Source organism: Sarcophilus harrisii, chromosome 4, assembly GCF_902635505.1.
Source record: "Sarcophilus harrisii chromosome 4, mSarHar1.11, whole genome shotgun sequence".
In the NCBI taxonomy this organism is placed as follows: domain Eukaryota; kingdom Metazoa; phylum Chordata; class Mammalia; order Dasyuromorphia; family Dasyuridae; genus Sarcophilus; species Sarcophilus harrisii.
In genome coordinates, this window is record NC_045429.1 from 194776266 (window position 1) to 194797247 (window position 20982).

At 34.1% G+C, this 20982-nt stretch overlaps 1 protein-coding gene across 1 annotated transcript in view; it reads left to right on the top strand.

Annotated features, from left to right (window-relative positions):
* PDSS2 (decaprenyl diphosphate synthase subunit 2) overlaps nucleotides 1–20982 on the top strand; it is a 288494-nt gene that overhangs the window by 202682 nt on the left and 64830 nt on the right. Inside the window, exon 4 of the mRNA XM_031964462.1 lies at nucleotides 6307–6381. Coding sequence (XP_031820322.1) covers nucleotides 6307–6381 — 75 coding nt within the window. The remainder of the gene's footprint in view (nucleotides 1–6306; nucleotides 6382–20982) is intronic.

The window sequence follows — 20982 nt, forward strand, 5'->3', positions numbered from 1 at the left end:
CTTTAGTGAAGTAACCAGACTGGTCATTGGACTTTTTAAAATCTTTTTCCTCATCTCTTAAATATAGATAATGTAGTTCTAAACTCAGAGGGATATTATGGGTCTCAATATAAGGTCTGTCAAAGACTGCCATTGTGATGATTACTTCTTCAGTACTGTGATGGCTGTAGCCCAGAATAATAAGGATACTTACTATAGAATAAACTTCTCAAGGTCTAGACAGGCTCAAGAGACCCAGTCCCTTATCTTTAAGAAAATGAATTGCCTTGTATCACCTTCTGTGGCAGTTGGAGAGAAAGCATGCTGTAGCATGCTGTCAAGAGTGTTGGACCCCACATCATGAAGGAACTAAATTTGAATCTCTACTCCAATACTTACTGTTTGTGTGACCACAGGAAAAATACTCTCTGAGGTTCACTTTCCTTTTTTGTTAAAAAGGATACATAGAATCAGGAAGGAAGGCACAGTCTTGGATTGAGTAATTTTCTTATGCCCTTTTAAGTCTTCTGTGATTCTGCATTCTCCCTTAAAGTGTAAATCAAATTTTACTCTTTTTGCAAAAACTTAAAGTGCTAAGTATTAGCTATTATTATCCACAAAGCTTCCACAATTACATTTTTACTTCTCTCTCAGACTTCCCATGACATTTTATTGGAAGAAGTAAAGGATGGTGAAGTCAAAAGAACTGGGTTCTAATCCTGATTCTGTTACTTCTAATTTTCTATATAGCAGTATATTTATTTATACTAAATATTATCTACATCAATAATAAATCTATGTTTATATGGCAATCACTATACCTCTGCGAGATTCAAAATGATTGCACCTGGATTAAATGAACTTCTAAGGTCCTTTGTTGCTCTAAATTGATGATCCTGTGATAAAAGGCAATAAGTGTTAGAAGTGCTGTAGGAAATTTAGTATATTAATCTAATAACATTGCTGGAGTTGTGAATTGATGTTAATCATCTGAAAAACAATTTGGAAGTATTTAAGGAAAGTCTTTAAATTTTTCATATTCTTTGACCCAGTTAGAGATCTCACTGTTTTTCTTTTTCCCCCCAATTTTTATTTTCGGGTCTTTCTGATGAAATATTTTATTGAGATCTACTCTAGAAAAAAGATTCCATATAGACCAAAATAATCAAAGTGACATTATTTATAGAATTTAGAATTAAAATAGGTGACTGTCAATTGATGGACAATGACTAAAAAAAAATTGTAGTGAATGTAATGGAATATTTAAAAATAGCAAATATGAAGAATGTGGAAAATTATGAGATTTCCATGAACTGATACTGGCAGACAGAATAATATTAATAATAATGGTAATAATAATAGTACTTTAAGGTTTACAGAGCACTTTTTTATATTTTGTTATTTGATGTCACAAAAACCTTGTAACATAGGTACTATTATTATCCCCATTTTATAGATGAGGGACAGAGCTAAGTAAATTGGATGAGGCAAAATTAAACTCAGTTCTTCCTGTCTCCACATTCAGCACTTTTTATCTCCCACATCACCTAATTGCTTCAATAGAATCTAGAAAACAATACACATGATTGTAATCATGTAAATAGCATTATTATTTAGAATAATATATTATTACATAATATAATAATATATCAGATAAATGCATTGACTACTTTAGGTCCTGAAGAGCAGGTGATAGAACACACTTCTTTCCTCAGTAGAGAAGTAGAGGGGGGATAATAGAAGTACATGTAAACTGCTTGATAGAAAAGGTTGTCTCATTTTTGGTTGTTTTTGTACCTACAGTACTTAGAGCCAGTGTCCAGCATATAGGTCACCTTATAAATGCATACTAATTATATACAATTTCTACTATTGTCAAATACAGTCATCATGTTGGCTGGTTTTGCTTAACCCTTTTGCTTTGTATAAAGGAGTGTCTTAAGGAATATTGTGACTTTAGCGATCAAATCAAAAAGGATCCATGAAAAGCTTAGATGTAGAGACAGCTACCATAGATCCCAGGCATGACCTAGGTAGTGGCAATGTGACCAGAGAAGAAAGCATGACTGTATTAGATAGATGCAGAAGCATTAACAAAAATTAGCAACCAATTAGATGGACAAAGTCAACAGTAATTATAAGGCTTTGAGGCTGCATGATTGCAAGAATGCTAATACTTTCAGAATTAAGAATGAGGAAAAGGGGCAAATTTTGGAAGAAAAGTGAAAAATTCTGTTTGAAATATGTTGGGCTTTAGGTTTTTGGTTTTTTTTTTTTTTTTTCCTGAGGTGTTCTTGGCAGGAGACTCCAGTGGAGATATGACATTTATCAGATAATTTGAAATTTTGGAACTAGAGCTTCCTCTCTGCTCTTTCCCCAACCTTAATGAAAATGTTTTCCTAGGTTTTGTTCATTTCTACCCCTGCTCTTATGAGAAGCAGTTCTTGGTTCCCCAGTCGACTGTTGTCTGCAGTTGTTCTGAATCAACCAGAGTCTTGAAGAAAAAGGAGCCTCAGCATCTTGGCAGCATCAGATTGGCTGACCTCCCTCATCCACAGATGGAGTTTCCAAACTGGGACCTTCTCAGAGGATGTTGACACAGCAGCCAATTTCACTGGGGGTAGGACTACCACTGTGGGAGTGGCTGGCTCTAAGGCTGGGACTAGAACTGGATTTGGAAGTCATGGCCTTGATTACACCAAGAATCCTTCTGCACCAGTTTATACTTTGCCTTATCTGAAGCCATGGGGCTTGCTTGCTTCCTAGTGGACTTCCTCATCCTCCCTTGCCTTGTGAAGGAGTCATTTCTATTCCCTACTGTTTCTCCTCCTCCTAGTTTAGTATAGCGAAAGAGGGTTGAGGAAGAAGCTTTGGGAATGGAGAACAACTTATACTTAGAGGTCAAGAGAAACTAATGACAAAAAAAGGGAGGCTCTGTTACCCAGTGGAAAAATTGCCTCAGTTTCCTTATCAGTGAAATGAGGGAGTTGGATTCGTGGTATCAAACTCAAGTAAAAGTAAGGGCCACTAAACTATACATAAGGATCTCTGAGGTCCACATATTGACTTAGAAAACATATTAAAGTTATCTTGTGTTTTTTATTCATTTTGTTAAATAATTTCCAATTATATTTTAATCTAGTTCAGGTCACACTCTGGAGTGTTATGGGCCCACAATGAGGCCCTGTGAACCACATGTTTGATATGTCTGGATTCTAAGGCATCTTATTATGTAGTTCTTAATCCAATGCCCTAAATCCTTTCGTTCATTGAAAGAAATGAGGGGAAAAAAATCTAGGAGTTAGAGAGCAGTGTCATGGGCTCAAAGTAGGTGTGGAGAAGGACCAGAAGGGAGCGGACACTAACTTTATCAAATGCTGCAGAAAGATGTGGATGGGGAATATATCATTGGATGTGATAGATCATTAGTAACCTGAGAAAGAGCCATTTCAGCCATTCAAGAGAAGCAAGAGACTCAGATTATAAAAGGAAAAATGAGTAGATGATATAGTAATGGAAAACTGGAAAAGGGGGTAAGGGAAAGAAAAATGGGCTAGGAAGAGATTTACGTTTTTTAGAATAAGGACCAAAATTTTTTATCTTATGGCAGTATACATTTAAAATAACTTATTTAAAAGTTTAGGAAATAACTATAGGTCATCTCTAACTTAGAAAATCCTAAAATTTTATTATCATTATTATTATTATCATCCAAGTAAGCAAATTACTTGGAATTTGAGGCTCATTTTCTCATAGGGAATTTTAAGTGACTGTGAAATTCCCAGGCTACACCATAAAAGTATTTTTTAATTCATATTGTAAGTGAAATAAAGTATTAGCCTGAGCTACCTATATTGGAAACAATGGCTTATATCTGGGAAAGTAGAAGAGGAGTATAATTTTCTTCTTTCTTCACTGTATAGGACTAGCCTTTGCAAAACTTTGTAATAGGTGAAATGTCTTTGGCAGGTTCTCCATTTCTATTGCCACATTATTCTTCTACTACCTGGACTTCTGGTACCTTGTTTTAGCCCTCCCTTCTAAGTCTTGATGCTTCAAAATTAAAATGCACCTTTCCTGGCTTATCTGCATTCCTTCACCCACTCACAAGTCTTATTCCTACTACACATTCCGGGTAGTAATCTGATTTAAATAAATTACAAAAGGTTATGAATGATAGCGCCTTGAAATTTTTAAAAGAGGATACTTGTTAGTCAAAGTAATGCACTAAATGATGAAATTTTAAATAGCATTTTGAATTAAAACAAAAATTTTCAGACCTCTTAAAAGAAACATATTTTTGAGCAGAGGGACCAGCATTAATTAAGGCAGATTAAGTCCTGTTCTTAAGGCTTAGTTTCCCTAATTTTTTTCTCCTATTCCTTATTTTCCATCCCTTTGGAACCTATTCATTTTCCAAATGCTCTAGGTTTTTTCTTTTTTTTCAAAATCTAATGGGCTCTTCAGGACAGTAGTGGCAGGACCTGCAGAGTCTGGGGCTGGAGAAGATGAAAGTGTTTCATGGCAGTGTTTTGAGTCATTTGTGAGTCAGGTGTATAAGTCAGAAACAGGCTGTCCTTGCTAATTGAATAAAAGTTGGGGGTGAAGAGGGAATACCAAAGAATGTTCTGTTGCGGCTACTTTGTCTAGAGTTTCAATAGAATAGGGGAAAGGTCTAGTAATCCTTAGCCAGATCCATTGTGAAATGTTCATAGTATCATTTTGACATTTAGAGTAATACTCTGTCTTTATAAATTCCTCTTCATATTACCAGTGTTAGTCTCAGAAGTTAGGCTGTTTCACAAACCATAACATTTTTTTAGTGAGTGATTGATCTGTATTATGTGTCCTAGCCATCAGGAGAATCTTGGGATGGTGCTTATATTAATGGTAATATAATCTGAGGCTTTTCATTTAGTTACAGTCCTTCATAGACCTATTGGTGATACTCAATCCTTCTGGATTTGAGAATGAAGCTTTATCTGATACCTTTAGAGGAAAAAAAAAAATCTCTTCATTTTCTCTGTTCCCCACTTAAATAACTCAACACATCTGGTAATACTGTAGGATCATTGTCCTTTCAGTTCCTATGCAGATCATATTGCTACAATATTTCTTAAGTATTTGGTTACCTCAAGGACAACACAATTTAAAAAAAAAAAAAAGGCTGTTTTTATAAATCTTACAAATTAACCTATCTGTATTGCTAGGGGGAAAAAGTGCTTTAATCAGCAGAATTTCTATAGTCAACTGTGCCAGTATGTTATATAGTGTATCAATAAATATAGATATGGAGATAAATGTTTGTGTATTGAGATTTTGAGGCAATTGATTTGGCCAAAAATATTTATCAGGTATGAGTTCTGAGACACAAATATTTTTTCTTTGGATTTGTATCCTTCAGCTTAAAACCCTTTAAATTAATCAGAAATAAAACTAAATTTTAGTAAGCAAAAAAGGATCATATATAGGAAGTTTTATATATATATATATATATATATCTTATATAAGAAGCTCAAGAAATTAAAATTTGCAAGCCTTAATGGTCTTGTCTTGAAAAAACTGCACTAAACTTCATAATAAACTCCATCATTTTGTTCTCTCAGATTAAGATAGTTTGTTTAAACAACTCTAAATTGTATCATAGTTCCAGGGAGACCATTGACTGCTTGTTTTACATTCTCAAACAAGTTCAGATTTTTGAGCTTTGCTCAATTTTTTTTTTTTAAACAATAGGAATCCTCAAGATAATAGAGATTGATAAATATGATTTAAACATTGGTGGATTGCAGACATTTTCAGCATATGTGATATAGTTGACCCTCGGGCCATGCACTAAATACATCCCCAGCTCATTTCAAGAACAGCAGAATGCCAAGTGATCATATTTAAAAGGTTAACTCTGCTTTCAATTCTGTCTTCCTTTTCTATATTAAGAATGAAGATAAGAATTCTAACAGTTTCCTGAATGAGGTATTGAAAAAATTACCTGCTACACAGCAGTAAACATGCAAAAATTAGATTGATTTATGATTTCATTGATTAGCTGAAATTTAAATAGATATTCCTAATGACTCTTGAGTAGATTTCCATGTATATTAATGGCACACTAAGACTCTTAAGATAGTGGGTTTGAAGGATTTAGATATTGGTTTTAGTTTTCAGTTGGGCAGTTATTTGCCAAGACCTTTGCTGGTAACCCTATTCATTCTGTCAAGCCACATAATCCTACCAGTACATCGTACTCTGTGTTCTGTTCTGAGACAAGATGAGGATAAAGATATTTTCAAATTGCTTCATTTCATTTTTTTCCCCTTTGTTTTTTAGGTCGTGGAACTTGTATCAAGTGCTCTTATTGACTTAGTACAAGGAATATACTGTGAAAAGTCTACTTCAACAGAGGTAATGTTTTTGAAGTCCCTAGAAGGGAGTAATTTAAAACGTTCAAGAAAAATGTGATTTCACTTTTGTTTTTGTTTAAATCATACATAGCATTTTTTTAGTTAAGTGTTTTGGCAAAAAACTAGTGGCCATATGCTTGGTACAAAACAGATTTAACCAGTTAATATAACCTCTTCTCCTCTGTCTGGACTTAGAGTCTGCTCAGTCTGCAGTACTATCCCAGCCAACTGAGAGGTATCCTTCTAGTTGACAGGTAACTTTTGTACAAGGTGGAGCTTGAAGACAATCTTTGCTGAGACAGCTGTGCTTAGGCTTTCGTCACAGGAATTGATATTGAGGCAGGGATCCTCAAACCTCGGCCCAAGGGCAGATGCAGCAGCTGAGGACATTTATCCCCCTCACCCAGGGCTATGAAGTTTCTTTATTTAAAGGCCCACAAAACAAAGTTTTTGTTTTTACTATAGTCTGATCCCCAACGGTCTGAGGTGTGAGAGAGAGAGAGAGGGAAGGAGGGAGAGGGAAAGAAAGAACGAACATGAGAACCACTTAGGCCACTTAAGCAACATAAATATTACAGGTATAACCTTGGTACATTTTGGAAAGTCTAGTCAATTGTTATTGGGCTACAAAGTTGTGTTGTTTTGGTTACCCACTAACCAACTAACCCTATTTAAAAAGTTTGAGGACCCCTGGGTATATCACAGAAGAGTCGACTGTGGTCCAAGAAAAATGGATCAACACTTAAGCATGCATTTCTAATTGTATTTTTATTATCCAGAAAAAGTTGCTATCATATGCACTTCTGCATGGTAATAATTGTGATGGTTACATAGTAGAATTATTTTGATTAATTTTATAGAAATAGAATTAAGATTTTTTTTTTTTACTCATTTAGTAGGACTTTTCAAGAAAGGTTTTGTCACACATCTTAAAATGCAGTTATTTCATTTTAGCAGTGCATTAGATATCAAGAAATTGCTTCGTTTACCATTTTCACCATTTAACATTTTATATATATAATAAGGGATTCCTTTCTTAGATCCTTCATTATTCTAACTCATGTTGTCTAATAGTTTAATTTTAACTAGCTAGAAATTGGCTAAAGACTACATGTGTGCAGATGTGTGTGTGTGTGTGTGTGTGTGTGAGAGAGAGAGAGAGAGAAAGAGAGAGGGAGGGAGGGAAGGAGGGAGAGGGAAAGAAAGAACGAACATGAGAACCACTTAGGCCACTTAAGCAACATAAATATTACAGGTATAACCTTGGTACACTTTGGAAAGTCTAGACAATTGTTATTGGGCTACAAAATTGTGTTGTTTTGGTTACCCACTAATAATGAGCCCAGGTTAGTTGGTAAGAATAGCTGTCATCTAAGCATTCTCTTCAGGGAAGGTTGGGCAGTAAGGGGAAGGGCAGTTTAGACGGAGAGAAATATACTTTGAAGGATGTTGGAGCTAAAGTATTTTAGAATGAAATAGGCTAGAATAGGACTCCTTGACTGGGTTTTTCAAAACTTACTGTTTCTTTGCCATCTATGAAATAAATGTCTAATCTTAGTCTAGTTCTTTTCTAATATTCACATGTAACTTTATGAGGCCTATATTGACAGCACTCATAAGCTCACATGATCCTGAGAACCTATTTTGTGGACTGAGAACTTCAACCTTTAAAACTATCATTCTTAGGTAGTGATCTTTACAAGGATTTCCCCATGAGATATATCAGTTAGATTAAAAGGTTACATATAATATATATGCCAAACTAAAATGTGTAGTGAAATCTCAGGCAATTTTTGAATTAAAATGTTATTGCTAGGATAGCTAGATGGTGAAGTATATAAAGGACTAGCCCTGGAATCAGGAGGAACAGAATTCAGATTCGGCCTTTGACATATATCAACTGTGTAACCTGGACAAGTCACGTAATGCCAATTGCCTTGCCTCCTCCCTCCCAATGACAAAATGTCATCATTAATCTTAAGTTATTTCTAGATTTAAAAAAAATCATAAAAATCATGCAACCATCTTAACTAATGCAGGGTCCTTCCCTCCCTCAGAGGTTGGAAATGGGAAAAGAAGTTGTAGACACAAAGAACTTTTCACTATCTTTGATAAATGAGCCACAGCTTAGAAAACACTGGTCTGACAAATTTTATTAATACTAAATTCACATTTTAGAAAGCTGTAGCATCACATTTACCATAATATACCCAGAACCAAAGAAATGTTTCCTTTCAAGCCAACTGAATTTCTGAATAGAGCCAAACCATTTGGGTGGAATGTAGGGGAAGAGAGGAAAGAAAATTCATAGTTCAATTGCAGCAGTGGGAGTGCTTCTTGGTACCTCCATTTTCGCCCCAGGTCCAATTAAGGTTAACCACATTTCCTTCCCTACCAAGAAAGCTCTGACTCTCTGTGTGTTTGCCATTGCAATAGCTCTTCAGAATCTGGTTTCTTTTGACTTGGCAGGATGATCCCCTGAGAAGCAGAGAGGGAGGAGCAGTGCCCCCACATCAGAGTGACTTCAAGGTTTTCCTGTTCTGGCATGATTGTCAAGCAGCCCACAGGTGGAGGTCATGTGGGAAGCCAGTCTTGCCTCCTTGTGAGTGGTTGCACAACCTCCTTAGCCTTGGGCCAATTCAGTACACAAAAGAATTGCTTTGTGATTTAAAATAAGCTGCAAACCTTCCTATCTCTCTAGGGGTTAAGTGGCTACCTTGGTGTTTTGTTCCTTTATGGTAACATGATGCAATAATGAACCTTGAGCTGTACAAAAATAGCTTTCTGTAGAAGGGTATCTAAAAGACCAGGGATAACAAGAGAAAACTATTGTCACTGTGGATACAAACCAAAATCATATTCTGCTCCAAAAAAGACCAAGTATGTAGACTATAATAGATTTACCTAATTTTCCTTGGAAATCTGGTCTCATCATTTCTGAGTATAAGTCTATATTAATAAGATTTAATCTCTCTACAAATAAATAAATGTGCAAATAAATTCTGGTCTTATTAAATGGACAGACTGCTTCATACCTCCTACCCCCTCCATCATTTGCAAGTTTGTGAGGTAATTTCCTATTAGAAGAATAATAATTTCATTGATATTCACTGGAAACTGTTTTCCCCCTTTGTGACTATTCTTATACAGATATATTTACTAATTAAAAAAATAAGTATATTCAACAACAAGATAATGTTTTATAATAATGGCACCTGCTCATGAAACCAACTATATACAGTTTTCCTCAGTTTCCAAAAACACTAGATATGTAGGCATTCCCATTTTTCCAAATTTAGCAGCATCTTCTTTATAACAGCATTTTTTCTACACCCATAAACATTTATAAACCAATTCTTGATTTTTATTTTCTTTTAAATATGCAGATATTCAAAATTTCCCCCACTTATATACATTATAAAACAACTAAAGGATGTATTATTTTACCAAACTAGAGCAAGAAAAAGGGGCTTAATTCTGCACCTGTACTTGAGTAGCTTCGGATTGTTCTTTCCCTTCCCACCCCCTCACCCCCATTTCTCAACTGAAAGATATAAAATCTAACAGGTTAAACAGCTGGACTAACTAATGTCCCCTACAGACCTAGGTGGTATCTATTGAGCACTATTAATTCCCACTACAATACTCTATTACCAAAGTCCTGCTCAGAAGATGACATTAAAGATTGACTTTCAATTTTGTAGCTAACCATCTCAAAATCTGATGGTTCATTAGGAAATTGGGTTTCAAAAGTCAGGCTTTATTTTCCCTTTTCTAAAATTATCCTTGGCATATTTATTTAAAATAAATTTAATTTTTTTTTCTATATGTGTATATGTCCCCTAAAATATTAGAACTTAGATCATCTAAGCTAATTATTTTAAAGATGGGAAAATTAGGGAAATGACAAGTTAAGGTGTATTCTTGGAAATCATGAAGAAAGGCCCTTCTACTTTCTTTAGAAAAGGAACTATTAGGACCAATCAAGAAGCATTTATTTAAGCACCTACTGTGTGCCAGGCAGAATTCTGTTTCTACCTCAATGGTTGCTGTCTAATTCAGTTTTTCATCCTTGAAGAAATGAAGGTCACTCATTGCACGGCTTTTTGCTCCATTTTGACATATTTCCCTAAATAGCATTCTTGGCTGTATACTAAGTGCTGCTTTTCTATCAATAGGTTTGGGTGGGATAAATTTTTTTTCATCCCTCTGATTCCTTCCCCTTCCCTTTTTAGATGATCAAGAGCTGCCTCAGGGAAAACTTCATTCCATGGGATGAACCACATGTACTTTTCAGTCTATAGATTACACTCTGGAACACTTAAACTTCCATTTACCCATTCTTCTTTATGGGAAGAACACTAGGTTTGGAGAGGGTTCTAATCTTGATGACCACTTCTTTGACCTGGGTAAATCTGCAGTTTCTTCATCTGTGAAATAAGAGACCAAATGACCTTATTTCTTCTTCCCTGCCAGAGTTTTTTGCAATTTCTCCATTTGACAGTCTGACATAAAAGATATATAAGGTATTATTTTTCAGATATGCCGTGTTCTTGATTTCTTGTCATTCACAATCCCACTCATTCCTATTTCTATTTTTTAAGAACCCCAAATTCATTGTAACAGTATATTTATTGTCTGCTTTGTGAAAGCCGCTGGAATACAAAGATAAAAAATCATGCAGTTTTTGCCCCAAGAAATTTGTAACCTAAAGGACATAGGATCCATAAACAAGTACAACACAGCTTAACAAGGTAGGTTGTTGTGATAGAGAAAAATTAAGAAGTTCCTAAATGCTCTAGGAACAGTTAAGGAAAGTGTCACTCTTAATGACACAGTGATAAAATGAGACACAGACCATATAGAAGAAATACAGGGGAGTAGATGTCACCAGGAACCAGATATTAGATGGTTATCTGATTGTCCTGATTTTTTTCTACTCTTAATTAACTACTCACTGTGGCAAAAAGACAAGCACACTGAGTTGTACATAATTTCTTTTCATTATCTATTTGTACATTTCAATAAAGTGAACATATACAGTTGAGAAGAAGAGGAGAAGCCTTACTCCCCATATTCCTCTGGTTCTAAGGCTTCAGATACTGACTAAAGAAGAGCAGAAATCTCTAAAAACAATCTTATCCAGGGATATAGACCTGGAATATGCAAGGAGGATCACATGGTAGGATCACACTTTGAAGTACATGCAGTCTGTAGCATCATGGAAGTTTTCCAAGCCTTCTATATTATTGTGACTGCCCTTTATATAGTTATAAATTTGTTTATGAGTGAATGGAATGAGTCTTCCCTCCCTTGGGAAAAGAGGAAAAGAGTGGTTCTGTTATTTTTGGAGGTAAAACCTACTTATGTCCTTATATGCTTATAATAAATTTTGTAATAAACATACATTGTGTTAAAATATATATATATTGGTAGCCTGGCTGCTGACTGGTGGACTGATTCAAGAGCCCTAAAGGAGATTGAAAAATGAGCCACATTTAGAAGTTTCCAGATAGAGACATACAATTATCTCTTACACTTATCCCTAATGTAGGTCAAAGGAGTGAGGTTGTGTAAAGGGCAAACTGATTATATTAAAGAGAAGTTACCTAATATTGAACATGATCTGCAGAAGCCCAAAGTTTTGAGGACTAGATGGATGCTAAGATCCCTTCAACTCTGAAAATCACTGATCCCTTAGCTTCCCTTATTTTCCACAGTTCATTGAAGGATTTTCCAATCCTGAGATCTAATGAGAATGTTATAAAGGTGTTAACATAGTACCTGGCACATAATAATTATTTAATAAACACTTGTTCCTTTCTAGGACTGTGTAGCATATTGTACTACATGTTTGTATTCATCCTCAGTTATTTGCCCTTGTTTCCATCTATAATTTTAAGAATCTATTGGGTTGATTAGTTTCCTAAGCATCCATCTTGGTCTTATTAAATAAATCCTTCTTTTTCTTATCATCAAAATTATTTCTTTGTGAATCTAGAATATCATTTTTGATAAATATCTTTCCCTCATAAGCTCATTTCCCTTGTAAAAAGCTCAAGTTGAAAGAAACATTTTGAAAAGAAAATATCAGCCTAAAATATGTTAGAGGTATTTAAAAGGGATAGACACATAAAAGTGCACCTGAGATGTGCCGATATGAAGAACTTGCTGCTCTGACTTGGAGAAGCAAAAATTATGTAGCAAAACTAGTTTTCATTTGGGCAGTTGCTATTTTTTCTATCTCAATCTTAAGAGACTAACTAGTCCAAAGATCCTTAGCTCCCTGCCAATACATCCCCATGAAGCTCAGAATCTGAAGCCCGTATGCTTGGACTTTAAAAGGATACTGATATATGGAAAATATTTGTCTATTATGCAGATGTCAACTTGGAAAAAAATCTATAAGGGAATGACCCAAGCATCTGTCCTTGGTGCTGTTCTCTTTAATTCAACAATGTTATTAATGCACAGTTAATTTGTTGGTTGAATGAGAGAGGATCCAAAAAGATTAATTCAAGATGAAGAGCAAATATAGTAAAATAAAATTTAATATGCACAAATATAAAATTCTGCAACTGGATTTAAAAAAACAACTTGGACAATACCAGATTGAGAGTTGTAGCTATAAAAGTACTTAAGAGAAAGATATGGGGATTTTAGTTCACTCAATATAAGTGAACAGGGAAACATAACAGTAATAATAGTATCTTAGACTATATTAAGAAATCATACCATCCAGAACAAGGGAGGTTATAGTTCCACTGTACTGTTTTCTACTCAGATCACATTTAGAGTATTGTGTTTAGTTCTCTACATCATGTTTCAGGAAGGATATTGACAAAATTGAAACATGTAGAAGAAGGTGATCAGAATGGTGAGGAGACATGGGAATAGGATCATCCCTTGCCAAGGCTTGTTTGAAGGAACCAGGGGTATTTAGCTTGGAGAAGAATATGCTCAGTATTGGAGTGGGGAGTGAGGAGACATGATGGTTTTTGCACTCATGTGCAAAAAAGGACTGGGCTTATTCTGCGTGGCTCTAGAGAGAGCAAATAGTTAGAAGTTGTAGAGTTGCACATTTCAAATTATATAAGAAAGATCTTTCTAAATATTATAGCTCTGCAAAAATGGAATGGGCTATTCTAGTGTTTTCTTCCAGTTTTTCCAAAGTGAAACTAAATGTAGCAGGGTTTGTTTGTTGTTGTTTTTTCTAGATAAAAGTTGGACCAAAGAGCTTTTGGGGTCTCTTCTAATTATGAGATTCTATAATTCTATCAATTCTCTAAATCTATTCTCCCAAAATCTAGGTTACATGTCAGACTATATCAAACTCCCTTTTCCTCTATCACAAATTCTAAGGTGGGATGGTTGTTTCTGCCAACAGCAAAATGTTTCTGAATGTAACAACCAAAAATTAATTCAAAATCAAATATGCAATGACTCCAAGGTGTTTCTGGTAGCACTTGGCCTATGCTGTATCATACAACTCCACTGCACCTTGATTCTGAACATACAGCATGTACACTTTGTACTGTATATACATGAACACCACCAGAAATACCTCAGCTCAGAATTGAGATGGGGTTGTATAAAAATTTCTCTGGCAAAAAGGAGTCACAAGTGGAAAAACTTTAATAAGCTCTGCTTTCAATTAGTTTATTTAATTTCCAATTAATTTTTTTGACGTGTTCTAAAACCCTTTATTGAATGTAATTTTAATTTCAATACAATCCAAAGGGGATGCATTTAATATTTCTGTTTTTCTACATTTCTTTATGAGATAACAAGGTCAATTTTTGTGAAGGTGCCATGTATAACTAAGAAAAAGGTATACTCCTTTCTATTCCCATTCAGTTTTCTCTAGAGGTCTGTTATATGTAATATGAATAAAATTATATTCATCTCCTTAACTTCTTTCTAATTTAATTTGTGGTTAGATTTGTCTAGTTCTGAAAGGGATAAATTGAGATTCTTTGCTATCTATTTCCTCCTATAATTCATTTAACTTTTTCTTTAATTAACTACATTCTATTCCATTTGGTATGTATATGTTTACTGATATTACTTAATTATTGATGGTGCCTTTTAACAAAATGTAGTTTCCTTGATTGTCTCTTTAATTAGGCATAGTCACATTAGAAATGTGTACTTTATCTTATGCATCTATTATATATTCTGCTGCATGTCATATATATAATGACCTATGCAAATAACTGTGACATAAAATTGACATAATAAATAATTATAGCTATCAGGACATTAAACCAAAATCAGATTCAATGAGCCTTTCTCAAAAACCTGATATGTTCAGAATATCCTTGTGCTAAGACTCTAGGTACTAGATTGAAAAGTTCACATTTAAGATTATAGAGAACCACTGTGAATTTTCAGTGTAATGAAAATTTGTTCATAAGATTATTGTGGTAGTTATGTTTATGATGGCTTGGGAACCAAAGATGGAAACAAAAAGACTAATTAAGTTGATGTTGAAAGAATCCAGGTGTGAAGTATCATAGGCCCAGAGAAAGGTGTTGGCAGTGGAAATGAACATTAAATAAGAATATAAAATTAATTCAGCAACTATTCCTGAGTCTCACTTCTATAAGTAGTTTGTGATATATATTTCTGGTTTTAATACTTATAACTGTTTTCATTCACTCAGCTCAGTGATGTTCTGTCTCTTTTTCCCTGTTCTTTGCATCTAAATTTTGTTAACTCCAAAACTCAACAGTATTTTCTCTTAAAAAAAAAATTGAAGCACACAAAAATACAAAAGGGGAAAAAACCTCTCTTCTTTTCTTCCCCCTCTCCTATCTCCATTTCTATCCTTCTGCCTCCCCTTATTTTGCCCTTCTATTCTTCCCCCCTTCTGCCCCTCTCTTCCTCTCTCCCTCTTTTCTTCTAAATATACTCACACATATCTCTCCAGCAATACAGTGGGTATCTTACACATTCACTCAAATCTGTTTTCCTGAGAAAGCATAGCTCCCATAAGCACAGCATTTCTACCCTTGAGCAACAGCCCTGTGAGCCTCATGGTTGGAAGGGAAGTATAGTTTGTAGGGAACCAGGCCAGAGGAGCTGAGGGTTTGAGCCCTCTATGTGATTTGAGGGGCTGGACTGTTGTCTTTGGATGCTAGGGAGATAGGCTGAGGTCTGAGGCTTGGTCTTCAAGGCTCTGTACGGTGTGAAAACTATTCTCTCTGTGCACATTACCTAATAGCCTTTGCTAGGCAAAGTATAGTCATTAAAAAATCATAGAAGGGACTACTAGTAGAATGGAAGAGGAGGTCTAAGAATGCATGATTCAATTAACTTGTGAAGTGAAAAGTAATTAAAGATATTTTTCCTAAGTAGTTTGGAAACAGAAGAAATATATTTTGCTTTCTTTGAAGTTAAAAATCCAGAATAGATATGTTTAAAAATAAAAAATGGATTTTAAGAGATTTTAAAAATGAATATTGAGTGCTATATAAAAGCATTAAAATACTCCAGAGTATATTTTATTGGTTCATTTACTCACAACCTTGTCCCTCACATTGTACCCAAGGCATGTATTAATGAGCTAATAAAACATGCCATGTCATGTTTTACTGCTTGTTGGGCATCTGTTAGCACTAACATCAGTCACAAATCCAAGACTTTGATGATGGTGGTGGTGATAATGATAAATACCTATAATTTTACTGACATCTTTTTTTCTTTGAAGTAGACAATCTCTTAAATCATCCATTGAACATGAAAATGTTGAAATTGATTCAGAATTAAAGCCTATTGTGTGGCTGTCTTCAGGAATGATTTAGATTCAAAGGAGAATAGAAACAAGCAAACTTAGTATGAGGTAAAAGCACTATAGATTAGATGGAGGAATGTCAGCTTGCATCAGAATAGGTCATGGTATGAAGGCTGTTATAAATAAAGAAAAGATAGAAAAGTTATGGTTGCTAAATGTAGTCATTTTTGATTAGCAAAGCCATTGAGTTCAGAATGGGTCAGATTGGTGTAACATTTTGTTTTGTTGGAAGAGAAGGAATAATATTAAATTTAAATCTGTGCATAATGTGGGTGTAAGCTATACAAATTATTAGTCAGCACCATACAACAACCTTGAAAGAGAGTTAATTTTACTTGTTATTAATAATAAATCATATTCCTATAATACTATGAGTTTTACAGCTACTTGAAAGGTCAAATAATTTGCTTATCTAAATTGTTTAAAAGATTACAAATAGGGGCAGCTAAGTGGCACAGTGAACAAACAACCCATCCTGGAGTCAGGAGGGACCTGAGTTCAAATGTAGCCTCAGATACTTACTAGCTGTGTAACCCTGGGTAAGTCACTTAACTCAGATTGCCTCCAAAAAACCAAAAACAATTATGAATGACCATTTTCTCAGAACAAGTCCCTGAAATTAAAAAAAAAAAAAAAAGTTAAAAGACTAAGAATAAGGACTGGATTCTGTGATTTCATTGATTTTCAGAACTTTTAAATGAGGAAACTATCTCAACTGATGATGGCAATACAACCTGCAAATACAGTCTTAAAGTTGCCTAGAGCACTAAGAGATAAAGCCAATTACATAGGATGATAGAAACAAAATGGGTCAGAGATGGGTCTTTATGTCTCAGAGTTCAGCCCTTTTCTTTCCTTATGCCTCTAACAAAAAATAACTATATGGAGAGCACCATAGTTCATAGAGTGCCAGGCCTGAAGTTAGGAAGACTCAACTTCCTGAATTCAATTTTGACCTCAAACTCTTACTAACTAGAACATTGTGGGCAAATCACTTAATACTGCTTGTCTCAGTTTCCTCATCTGTAAAATGAAATGGAGAAGGAATTAGCAAACCTTTGTATCTTTGTCAAAATGGATACAAATGAAAAGGACTGACAAATAAATTCTCAATATTTCAGAAATCTGATTTCATCAGTGTTGTTGTTACTTCCATTGATGCAAATAGCAACTTTCTTATAACTTAAGGGATAGTCTTGAAGATTTACTCGGACCAAAAATTTTTTAACCTTGCAGCTAACATAGTAATGAGTCTCTCAGAACTTCAGGTAGGCTGGGCCTCTGGCCTGTGTGCATGGTGCCTGGTACACAGTAAACATTTAGTAGGATGATTCTTTACTAAATGAGTTAATTGTCAACTGATTGACTAACTGTATCTACAACCTTTTTAAGTTAGTAAGTAGGTACTTCTGAACCTTGTAAATATGCCCTGACCATCTCCATACCACGTTGAAAAGGTCATTAAAGAAATTGATGGAATCAGTTTCTTTGTGTGCCTAAATGCAATAAGAAATATGGGACAGTTGATTATCCATCTTGTGTGTGTATGATGAATATAAGCAAAAAAATTACTATAATATTAATTGTAGTTTATATATCAGTAACCATTCTAAGCAGTTGAAGAATTCTGTCACAGAACTCTCCAAGTCATTATATACTTACGTTCTAAGTGATTTCCCTACAAAGATGGACATAGGAGAGTAGGGCAAAAAGTGTGTGGAAAGAGTGGATCAGGTTTGATCATTGAAAAAGAACAGAGGTAAGTTAGACTATTTTAGGAAATTAATTCCTTTATAGTATATCATTATACTTTCTTTTAAAAGGAAGGATAGTAGAAACTAGATAGCATTATGAATGGAGCTCTAGATCTGGATTCAGGAAAACTTTAGTTCACATCTTATTAGTTATGTGACCTTAGCCAAGTCAGTTAACCACTGCCTCAGTTTCCTTATTTGTAAAGTAGGAATTATTACTATTGTAGATGATTGTGAGGACTAAATAAGATAAGATTTTTAAAATATTTTGTGAATTTTATGTTACTATCCAAATACTACTAGTAATGATGATGATGTTATTATTTTGTAAAAGATGCAGGACATGGTAAGTACCAAGCAGTATCACAGGCTATAAATTTATCTTAGTGGATAGAAAACAATGGGTAGAAAGGCTAATTACTGATAGATGAATGAATAAATGGAAAAGGAATTTATAAAGAGTTTACAATGTGCTAAGTGCCGGAGATAGACAGAAAAGCAAAACAATCAATTTTCTCAAGAAGTGCATCTTCCAAAGGGGAAGAAAACACATATAAAAGTTTTCAACCAGAAGTCAGATGGAAAGGATCACTGTCCTTAAGGTACAGTGACAATGCAGATGTTAATACATCTTTTTCAATGCCATTTTCATTAATAAAATCATATCTGTTTCTGATGTTGAACCATTTGACAGTGTCAAAGACTTTAGTGATAACATATCATAAAGGTATCTATATAATTATGTCAAGACTATGAACTCTCGCCTGGCAACCCATTTTCTTAAACCCTTATCAAGAGATATTTGAAAAAATGAAGAATATATAATTTTTAAACAAGCAGTATTTTTCCAAGAAGTATGAGTAAAACAATGTGCCATCAACTTCAAATGTAGATGAATAATGAAAATAATAACATAAATATTAACTGTGTATTTTGCAGCTTTTATTTTATTCTTTTCAATAAAGACAGTTCATTGCCTGTATAACTATGATTAAATGTTTATACTTTTACTGATATGTGGACAAATTTACATAAATTCATCCCCCAATCCTTATTTAGGCCATGTACCCCAATTTTAGGTTCAAATATAGTATCACTATAAAAATAAGCAACCATTCCAGAGGTCATGGATTCATAGACTCAGATCTCTAAAGAACCTTAAAGGCCATTGAATCCCAAACCCTCATTTTGCAGATAGAAAAATTGAGGTAAAGAGAGATTAAGGGACTTATCCAGCACCTCAAATAAGTATTTGAAGCAAAATTCGAACTCAATACTTCCTAATGCCAGATCCATCATTATACTACCTAGTCCTCTCTGGAAATTTTGTTGACCTCACTTCAGTAACTAATAAGAATTATCTTAGAATATAATCCAGGCTATCCCAGATTTGTCTCTCTGAAAGATTCTTCAAAATGTAACAACTATAAATATCGATGTCTTCTACAATTTTAAATTCATTTTAAAATGAAATGGTTCAGTATGATTATATTATGATCTTTAAATGGACCTGTATGTCAGTTTAGCAAAATGTGTGCAATTAGTAACTTAGGAACATTTATTTGCAAAGAAAATTAAAAAGTAGTATTAGGTTTAAGAAAGAAAAGTTTCAAAATTTCACCATCAGCTTCTAGATTGAAAATGATGTATTGTCAGCTGACAATTCTGTGTGCCTATATTTCTTCATCCTATCCATCTTTCAAGCTAATGGATTTCCAGATAACCTTTGCCACAAACTTATTATGTTCCTATAAAATGGGTCTGTCATTTGATAGTTGTTTTAAATTCATATCTCTAACAGCTTTTACCTAAGTTCCATTTTCCATTCACATCATAAAGTGTACTTTTTTTTCTTCTTGTGCCTCCACACATGATTCTGCCATTCTGAATTTCTGTCCTTTTATCTGGTTTGCAACTGTGTGAGCATAAGGTCAGTGACTTGTTCAAAAAGTTCTAAAGTAGTTCTGTGGTAGAGACCTTAAATCTCGAGGTCCTTAATTCATTTCCCTGTTACTAGATTATTGTAAGCCTCTCGTGTATTTCTTGATTCTAGTATGTAATGAATGTGAACAAGAGAACAATAAAGAGGTTTCCATGTTTAGAATTTTTATGCTACCTAAATTGTTCAGTGATATTATACCTTACTTACCTCACTCCCTAATTGTGTTCTGGAAATCATAATCTTAGTTGACATGTGTTTCTTGTTCTTCCAGAACTGGTTTTAAGAGAAAGGGAAGGTAGGAAAAATAGAAAATAGATTTTTGCCCATTGAAATAATCGAATTTAAATTGGAGTAAAAAATGTATGTAGGTATTCCATTGGATGTAAATGCTGTTAGTAATATTTTCATAAATTCTGTAAAACAAGTCTAGAATAAATATTAGTAAAATGGCATAGAAATCTAATACAATATAATATATATATATATATATATATATATATATAAAACCCAGATCATATTTGTTCCTATCACCTTCCTGACTACAATGTATAATGGAGTGTCAATAAACAATGAATTTCAATGTAATGCTCATCTTCATTTCTTTGAATTTCAGAATTGTAATTCTTTTCCCATTAGTCACATATTCTCTTTTGCCCTGTAACCTAGCACCCGTTAGCATGTACACATGACAGACAGAGTAGAGATTAATGGATGGATTAAATTTCATTTGTTACCAATTTCTTTACAGATAATAGCTTTAGAAAGTGATAGTGTTTATTTATATCTTATTCATAAATGTGCTACGATACTTAAGTAAACCAGGCAATAGTTGGATTCTAGTTTGTTGAAATTTCAAACTAAATGAAAATTCTTGGGAAATGTTTTGTTTAAAACCTTTTTTTTTTTTAAAGTTTCTCAAGTGTAATAGTATCCTGATTTGATAATTTCCACATACTGAATATGTGACTCTTTAATAATTAAGTCTTAGAATGTTTGAAGTTCACTATTCTGAATGTGAATTCAAAATGTACAATACTGTAATTTTAGAGGGTGTTAGATATGGGGAATCCTTTATTCTCTAGAGATTGGTGACCCATAGAAAAATGTAAT